This window comes from Cicer arietinum, chromosome 5, assembly GCF_000331145.2.
Source record: "Cicer arietinum cultivar CDC Frontier isolate Library 1 chromosome 5, Cicar.CDCFrontier_v2.0, whole genome shotgun sequence".
Taxonomy (NCBI): domain Eukaryota; kingdom Viridiplantae; phylum Streptophyta; class Magnoliopsida; order Fabales; family Fabaceae; genus Cicer; species Cicer arietinum.
In genome coordinates, this window is record NC_021164.2 from 4803821 (window position 1) to 4812762 (window position 8942).

An 8942-nucleotide genomic window follows, 5' to 3' on the forward strand; every position below is an offset into this window, starting at 1 on the left:
AGAGGAACAATCTCAACAGATTTTTTTCCAAGTTTATCTTTCCTCACCACACATCTTGTAAGATGCATCTTCCGACTTTATGCTTGCATCATCTGAAATGTTTTTTTTAACTACTTTATAACAAGCAAACTAAAATTTTAAGGTACAAAAGTATATATATAAATCACAAGAATTGAAAATTCTCACCTTCAGAAACACCCTTAATCCTTTCAAAATTAATGATCAACCCCCAGGTCAACTGATCCTCAATAAAAATGGGGGGAAGATCTTCATCACTTGAAGTGCATTGGAGAGAAACAAGTCTCCCAGGCTGTAAAAAAGGTAAACAGTGCCTTGGAGATAACACAATGTCACGAACCTCCTCCTTCAAACTTCTAAGCTGCTCCAGCAGATTGTAATAATCCTTCAAACTGTCTTCTTCGTCAATAACAATTGATTCCCTCTCTTCTTCAAGAGCCTTTATTTGTTTCTGGATACACAAAATTATTAAAAAAAAAAACTTATTTTTTCTTGATATAATATAATTTCCAAACCAAACCAAACCAACAGTAGAAGAAAACAAAAATTTATTAATAAAAAAGGTTTTTCTCAAGAACCAACATTATATAAAGAAGCACATCAATGGTTTTATATAAATAGTATATGCCTCTTCACAGAAGAACCCTTTAGGCTTGAAGCAAGTGCCCACTTTATGTCTCTCCTGAAATTCAATCTATTTCTCAAGAATGGAGAGTAGAGGTGTAATAGGGGCAAGTTAATAAGATATTAGAGACCAAATGAATTAAAAGATGACGGGTTGGGTTGGTTCAAGTCCTTGGTTTTTTAATTACTTGAGATACTCAGGGCATATGTATATAAATATTTTTTTTTTTTTAAAGTAGGAAAAAAACTATTCAGTGACATCAACGTGTTCAGCTTCCTTGATCGCATGGTTATAGATAACTTGTCCCAAAGATCATATACTACAACTTGTCAATGCGTATAATTTTTCACAAAGTTTCTCTGACATTATTAATGGATGGATTACTAGAGAACTCAAGATTCAGGGGCCTAATTCATGGAGGCAAAACTAAGAGGATTCTTTTGACATGGAAGCAATGAAAACCAAGGGAAGGTGAATGAGGAAGAGGGAACAAGGTTAGTGATTTAGTCTTTTAACCGCCCATAATAGGTCAGCTAAACATTACACACAAAAATATCCATAAATTTAAACAAACCTCAAGATCGGGAATGGCACGATCAGCTTCGAACTGAAAAAAAGAATTACGGAGTAAATTTTCCGGATCACCATCTTCACAGCGCATTTGGTTCAAAATCATGTTGTAGCTTAAATGAAAGGCACTGAAATGCAAGGAAGCATATAAGTAAGAAAGAGGCAACAGTTTATTTAAACAAGCTACAATATTAAAAATAGGGAACATATTGCTTTTGGTGAATGAAGATCATATTATCAAAAGCTTAACAAGCATATGACAACCATCCTTGATTGTGTCTATGTTCATGCATCAAATTTAGAACAGTCTCTGTCATGGCACCGCTTCTTATGTCACAAGTTAAGAACACCAAGAGTGAAGTGATAGACATAATGGACATTTCAATAAAAATGAACAAATCAATCATTATTTGGCACCATCTAGAGTGATATATAATTCTTTGAATTAAACCGACAATTTACCTATTTAAACTATCAGCTGCCCCTTTAACCATCGATTTAGCAGTAGAAGGCTCCATTTTCTCATCAACCATGAGGATACATACTCCCCGGTCATCAATACCTCGTCGACCAGCACGACCACTCATTTGTATATATTCTCCACTGGATATCCACCTAAACTTGTCTCCATCAAATTTTCGTACATTTGTAAAAACAAAAGTTTTTGCAGGCATGTTTAAACCAATGCTGAAGGTCTCTGTGGCAAACAGACACTGAAGAAAAATATTTCAGTAATTGAAAAATGTTATTTGTTAAACAACGAAATGTTTAATATTAATGTCAACATTAACCTTTAACCTAGAAGCAGATATGAAAATATATTTGTTAAATACAATAGCGATCTCAATACACCAAAAATTAAGAACAAAATTACTGAGAAAAAAAGAGAACTAGGAAGCCCCTACCTAATATATAATATGATAATATATTAATATATACGATGATATTTTAAAGCAATAATATTTTGTAGTAGGCAGTGGCATCTCCTAACTTGTACTACTGTGAGAGTAATCCCTAAACTACTGTGATGGTTCTCATACCATGTTTTGGAAGGAAGGAATGTTCTTAAAGGCTTCTATGGACTTTCGTCCATATAATATTTCAATTTTATTCATTGCTCGTAATGCTTATGGGAATTTTAACCTTCATCAGAATGCGAACAATAGATAACAAATCAAAGATTTTCATGACATGGTTTATTGGTGTATGCATAATGTGTGCCTAAGGTCCCTAAATTATCTGTGGTTTGTTTAGTTGAAGAGGAATTGCTGTATTTTGAAGGGCAGAATTTTGTCGGTGGCCTCTCTTTAATGCTCTGCTAATCGTTCATGACCCAGCTCAGTATAATCCTACCTTTGTTGCACTTTGAAGCCATTTTGGCTCAACGATTTATCTGTTCCTCACTTTCTCTATATTAGAAGATACCTTGTTCTTCCTAAGATGTAAATTATTCCGTTCTTTATGATAAAAATTCCTTTCGTAAGACATAAGTGAAAGCGAATATGACATATAATATCATGCAAGCTCACTGAAATATTGCTAAGATTTCTACAAACAAGCCTACTATTACTTACTGCATAGATATGGTTATGCTGATACTGTAATATTTTTCACAATCTTACTATGTCATTGACGAAAATAGTTTATGCATTTAATGAAGATATGGGTATCCAGTTATGCCCAGGTTCAACACTTATATGGATGAAGTATCTTCTTATCTCATGATTTATTTAACCAACCTTGATTAGTCCTTCTTGAAATAAGATCTCTATCACTTCCTTTAGAATTGGGAGTAAACCAGAGTGATGTACTCCTATTCCACGTTTCAGCAAGGGCAGCATGTTCGAAACCTGAAAACATCAATGCAAACCCATCAATGGTCTGCTATATTTTGCAATAAAAGAGCCCATTTTAATTAGTTATAGAGCAAAGCACAACTACAGAGGGATACTGTATTATCCATTTCCAAAATAGCAAAACTAAGACAAGAAAGGAAACATGAAAATATTTAAGAATGCGGTAAGGATTCCCATTCCAATCTCACGCAATAAATGGAAATTGGAAATCAACCATGATCAAAGAACCAAAGAGAATCCAAAATTAAAATCTGTGAGTTCAGATACAACCCGGTAGGTCATTGAGAAACAAATGCTAAATCTAGATCCAGAAATCCAATGAAGCTTATCGAGCAAAGACAAGGTAAGCTCCAAATAAGCAAAACCTAATAAATCAGAAGTCTACTAGTCCTAAGGAATCCTTGTTTTCTTCAATTGTAAGGTATGATAGAACTGACAAGAGAAAATTGAACCCAGTATCAGCTCTTGTTTCCCTGAATATGAAATGGGTGCTTTCTTAAATCTTTGTATTATCTTTATGTTTTTACTTTCTCTTTCTTCTTAAGCAATAAAAATTTATTTTTTCTTCATTTTTTTATTGGGTCATAGTGGGTTTTGTTTAGTGTAGATCTGATATTATTGAGTTTATCTATGCTTTGGTTTTCAATTGACAAAATCACAATGACTCGGTGATTTTGTAAATGTTTGATAACAATGATGAGCTATCGTGATTTTACAAAAGACTAGTAAAGTCATGGTAACTGTTGTTAAATCACAGTGAAATCAAACATGCATTTTGTTGAAATTTCAAAATGTAGTTTTTGTGCAAATGTAAAGATGCACTTTTTAGTTATATTCATATGTGAGTGTGTATTTTAGATCTGGTGGTGAATGTGAATGTGTGTGTGTGTATGAAATGCCAGTGTCAATATGCCTTTTTTACTGTTTCTTTTTCAATGTAAGTAGAAAGTGAATGAAGTTAGAGCTTTTGGGCACCAGAATGTGCTTTTATCAAACAAACCAACAAAAAATGAAAAAAGTGAAAGTGAAAAGGAAAGGGGAAAAAAGTAGCTTGTATTTATGGTTTCTTGGACATTGATAAAGATTTCACCTTGTTTATAGATTATGTTGGGCTAACATTTTTCTTCTTGGTAGTTTGTAGCTATTTTTTCTGAACTTTCTTTGTCCTTTGGTTTCCACTTTCTTTATCCTTAGTTTAAAGTACTCCAATTTTTACCCCTACATGGATGGGGACATAGCATTGAGTTTCTTGGTTTTTTGTGGTGCTAGAGCCCTGCTGCTATTCATTGAAAGTTTTTTTTTAGTAGATATCAAATTAAATCCATGAAGTTGAAGTTGTAGGACTGTATCAACCTAGTCTTAGATATTGTCAATATTCCAAAATGATTTAAAGAATTTCAACTTTTTAATCAAGTTTGTCCTTTTGCATCGATATGTTATGGAACACATCATTGACATTAGTTACATAATTTCAAATGCATCCTCGACGCTACAAAAATATCAACAGAAGGACAGATCTAATTACCATTCTGGAATTTCAAAGATCGTTTTAGAATATTATTAATGTAGAGGACTAGGTTGATACAATCTTACAAATTCAGGAACCAAATTAGATATTTACTATCAACATTTTATCTTTTTAAAAAAAAAAAATAGAATTAAAGAATAGGATAAGCAAAAGGCAATAGTATTAATTTCAAATTCCATATTCAGTTTGTCTATTTATTGGTTATTGGGTCTTGAGCTTTACTTAAAAAGTGAATATGTATATTGGTCCATAAATGTTTGGATTTACATCAATTTAGTTTGTCAATTGACACTACCAATCTATAAATTTGATTCAATTAAGACCATAATAGGGACTTGATTGAATAAATTTTGAATAGTGATGTGATTAATTAATATGAATAATTTTTCGAAAAGACTTAAATTTACATTACTACTATCATTTGAGGTGCCAACATTTGTAGAGTAAAGCTGAAAAGTTTATATGTTTCTTCAACATTTCATTTGCAGATATGACTACTCTGGATATGGAGCCTCGACCGGTAAGGTACGTAATTATTTGGCAAATACAACAATAGTTATTAGTTCTGTTATTTGTAACTTCAATCTATAAATGACATGTTTTTGATATGTAATAATACTAATACTTTCAAATTATGCAGCCTAGTGAATCCAGCACTTATGCTGACATAGAGGCAATATATGAATGCCTCGAAACCGAATATGGAGTTAGCCAAGAAGACGTGATCTTATATGGACAATCAGTTGGAAGTGGACCGACATTGCATTTGGCTGCTAAATTGCCGAGATTGAGAGGCGTCGTTCTACACAGTGGAATTCTTTCGGGTCTTCGAGTTCTCTGTCATGTGAAGTTCTCTTTTTGCTTTGACATTTATAAGGTAATTCATGTAGAAAAATCTCCTTTTTTTAAGTGGCTAACAAGTCGAATTATAAAAGTGAGTTTTAGTTTAAGATGTCAAGCTTTATACACTTGGAGAAGATATAAAATGAGTATAATGTTATTGTTTCATTATTTCATATGATCTAATTGTTGTTTTTATTTGTCAAACCATGCAGAACATCAACAAAATAAAGAAGGTCAAGTGTCCTGTACTTGTAATACATGTAAGTAAATGATTCCTTCTAAATATCTATTGATCATTTCCATTTGGACTGTAGATTTTTAGATACCCTTCTAACTAATGCATTTTACCATCTTTTATACAATGGAATGTACCGATTTTCTGTCTGATGATTGTACTTTTAATTCTATCTCGTCTTGCTGGCTTTCTGATTCCGTACATTTACTTTCATACAACATCGTCGATGTGGTCGTGAGGTTAAATTTTTTGTTAAGCTTGAGTGATACTTTTGTTGGGTCATGAAGGGAGTCTGGTGAATTATCATATTGGGTTAAGAGCGAGCAACCTATACAAGTGAATTGGACATAACATCTTCGTCCAAAACCTTAAGATACCGAGTATATGAGTCAAAGCCTCGTATAGTTACATTTCGTGCTTAAAGTACTCATCTAAATTTGCTGTGCTAAAAAATTTAATTATGACAATATTATATGATGGACTTGCTAAATAATTTTACAGGGTACAGAAGACGATGTGGTCAATTGGCTACACGGTAATCGACTATGGAAAATGGCGAGGGAGTCCTACGAACCCTTATGGATCAAAGGAGGCGGTCACTGCAACTTAGAGCTTTACCCCGATTACATACGCCACTTATGCAAATTCATTCAAGAAATGGAGAAGATGACAACCGAAAAGCGGCTCAAAAAGATCCGGCAAAGTCTGAATTCACAATCGATGTCGAACGCTTGTTGTTCCTTACGCACATGCTGCACAATGAAGTGTTGTTGTAGATGCAAGTTACCTAAATGCTCAAGCTGCAGCTGCATAAATTTTTCCTTGTCTCTAAATTGTCCTGATTGCTGCCGGAATCCTATTAGCTGCATAAAATGCTGTCGCTTACCAAAGTTCGCAAATTGTTTTGGATCATCGACATGCTGCACAAAATGCTCAAGGCCTAGTTGTTGTTGTTGTTGTCTTCCAAAATGTTCATTGCCTTGTTGCTATCCTAAATGTGGAAGACCAAGTTGTTGCATGAATTGTTTCTGTTGGCAATGTTTTATGGGAAAACACAATGGAAGAAATGGAAAACAAAGAGGGTAATGTTTTGGTTATAACATGTCATGCAATGTATATTTGCTAACACACCCTTTTAATATTGTGAAGTGGTGAAATTCAGTATCCTCTATCATCTTTTTTTTTTTTTAAGTTCTATTAGAATTCTTTACTCATAATCATAAACACTGGTGTATTAATTAAGTTTTAAAGTAGTTGAATTATTTGTATCTTTCATTATGTAGCATTTTAAAGATTTTGTCATTCTACTTTTCTTCATGTCTCTATTGGATAGGGAACCTTGACTATTTAGTCTTTTCAATCATGTCACATTACTTTGCATATCCAATAACAGTAGAGCTTGGTAATTTGTACAATAGATCATTTATAAAAATAACTTGAATTTTTTTTTTTATTTCTACAAAATATATCATATTTTTGTTTTTTCATTATTTTGTTTATATTGAAATTGGTCTATATGAACAAAATAATTTTTAGGAATAAAACAAAAAGTGGTATTTTCTATTTTGATAGAGAAAAGAGCTGAAAATTGGGCATGTAAACTTTCATCATGGAAAAACATAAATCTCACATTGTATCAAGATAAGGCCTCGGAAATGAGTTTATAAATAGAGGTTTATTAATTTATAATTGAATGTCTTTTTTAATAAAATCATTTCGTGATTTATCTCTATTCATTATGGGACTTTGTTTTTTAAATATCAACATTAAAAAAATTCCGATACACTAAAATTAAGATTTAGAGCTTGTTTGATTGAGTTTTCTTTTTCAATTTTTGAAAACTATTTTGTAAATTAATTTTAAGAAAGTGTTTTTAAGAAGAAATTTTTTAAAATATTTGTTTGATCATCCTATTTCTAAAATCTATTTTAGAGATGAGAAAATGAAGAAAAAAAAATTGTTTGGTAAGCTTGTTTTTAAAATCTATAAAATGAAAATTTTCTTTGATACATATATTTAAAATTGAATATAATTATTTTATGAAGAATCTAAAATGAAGGAAATTAATTATGTAAGATATACAATAGATTTGGTCAAATTCAACGTAATTCCTGTGAATTACCATGCAGTTTTGATTGATTATAAGGCAAACGTCATTTGTAATGATATTTTTAAAATTTTGATATGATCTAAATTAATATTGTTTAAATTATATCATTTTTTTGTTGATTCAAATGATAAATTATATAATATTAATTTAATATTACTACTATAAAGTTATATATAAGTAACAAAATTTAAGCATAATATCATGAATAATATTCTAAAAATTAACATTACAAAATAACATTGATAGATTATATTTGGAATATATCAAATAATAAAATAAATATTAAATTAAAAAAAAAGTATTATGAAAAAATTAAACAAACAAATAATAGATTAAAGTTATATTTTGTTTTTGATGGAATAAAATTTAGGGTAAGAGAATTGTGCTCCAGTACAAGGTAGGAAGTACCTCAAGATCATTGAACACTTACAGATTATATTTGTCTCAGATATTAACAAGAATCGTAGTTGTCTTTTTACTACTAGAGTTACATTAAAGTAATACCTCATACTAATAAAAAAATATATTAAAACCTTTATTTATACAATTTTATTTAATTTTAAAAAATAAAATTTAATCTGATCCGAACAGATTTTGCAAAAGAAGATCCAAACACGTATAATAATATTTAATTTTATACAATTTTTGGTTCCATTTGTACATTTATTTGGATCAATTTAAATGTGACTACTCATTATGTGAATACACCTTCCTCCATCTAATCATATATATATATAAAGATGGTTGAATTTGAATACATATGCATTTTCCTTTTTGTTTTAATTACTATAATATTTTTTTTAGTAAGCAAACTACCAACCAGGAAACTGCCATCACAAATAAAGGCTAAAACAAGTGCAAACAGAGGATTTGTTCATGTTGCAGTTCCATTTGATTGCTATTTCTTTTTTTATAAAATGAATTGTAAAATATTACCATTATGCCATTAATGAAAATTACTCATTCTCCGTGTGTTTTCATTTAAAAAAAAATAGAGAATTGAAAAGTAAAACTATTTAAAGCTCTTTCTATTTTTTAGTTTTTAAAACAGAAAAGTAAAAATAGTTTCCAAAACTAATATTTAAAAATTAACATTTCAAACAAGTTTTTTAATTTTTAATTTTTTGAAAACTAAAATACTGTTTTTGAAAAGCAAA

At 30.6% G+C, this 8942-nt stretch overlaps 2 protein-coding genes across 2 annotated transcripts; one reads left to right on the forward strand and one right to left on the reverse strand.

Moving 5' to 3' along the window:
* LOC101507893 (DExH-box ATP-dependent RNA helicase DExH9-like) lies at positions 1 to 3500 on the reverse strand. Its single transcript, XM_004514275.4, has 5 exons — positions 2953 to 3500; positions 1676 to 1926; positions 1218 to 1341; positions 187 to 469; positions 1 to 92 (listed from the first exon to the last, which is right to left on the reverse strand). The coding sequence occupies exons 1-5, from the start codon at positions 3052 to 3054 to the stop codon at positions 34 to 36; spliced, it is 819 nt and encodes a 272-aa protein (XP_004514332.1). The 5' UTR covers positions 3055 to 3500; the 3' UTR covers positions 1 to 33.
* A 184-nt stretch (positions 3501 to 3684) lies between these two features.
* On the forward strand, positions 3685 to 6950 carry LOC101507577 (uncharacterized). The gene is made up of 4 exons (XM_004514274.4): positions 3685 to 5122; positions 5238 to 5474; positions 5653 to 5700; positions 6177 to 6950. Exons 1-4 carry the CDS (start codon positions 5060 to 5062, stop codon positions 6759 to 6761), a joined length of 933 nt encoding a protein of 310 aa, XP_004514331.1. The 5' UTR covers positions 3685 to 5059; the 3' UTR covers positions 6762 to 6950.
* Positions 6951 to 8942: the final 1992 nt, after the last annotated feature.

What these genes read in the sequence shown, in the direction of transcription:
- LOC101507893 (XM_004514275.4), bottom strand. Translation starts at nt 3,054, where the DNA reads ATGCTGCCCTTGCTGAAACGTGGAATAGGAGTACATCACTCTGGTTTA. An exon ending in TTCAAGAAGGACTAATCAAG is followed by an intron (nt 1,927 to 2,952) that starts GTTGGTTAAATA and finishes ATTTTTCTTCAG; the next exon opens with TGTCTGTTTGCCACAGAGAC. An exon ending in GCAGCTGATAGTTTAAATAG is followed by an intron (nt 1,342 to 1,675) that starts GTAAATTGTCGG and finishes CTTGCATTTCAG; the next exon opens with TGCCTTTCATTTAAGCTACA.
- LOC101507577 (XM_004514274.4), top strand. Translation starts at nt 5,060, where the DNA reads ATGTTTCTTCAACATTTCATTTGCAGATATGACTACTCTGGATATGGA. An exon ending in ATGGAGCCTCGACCGGTAAG is followed by an intron (nt 5,123 to 5,237) that starts GTACGTAATTAT and finishes CAAATTATGCAG; the next exon opens with CCTAGTGAATCCAGCACTTA. An exon ending in GTCCTGTACTTGTAATACAT is followed by an intron (nt 5,701 to 6,176) that starts GTAAGTAAATGA and finishes ATAATTTTACAG; the next exon opens with GGTACAGAAGACGATGTGGT.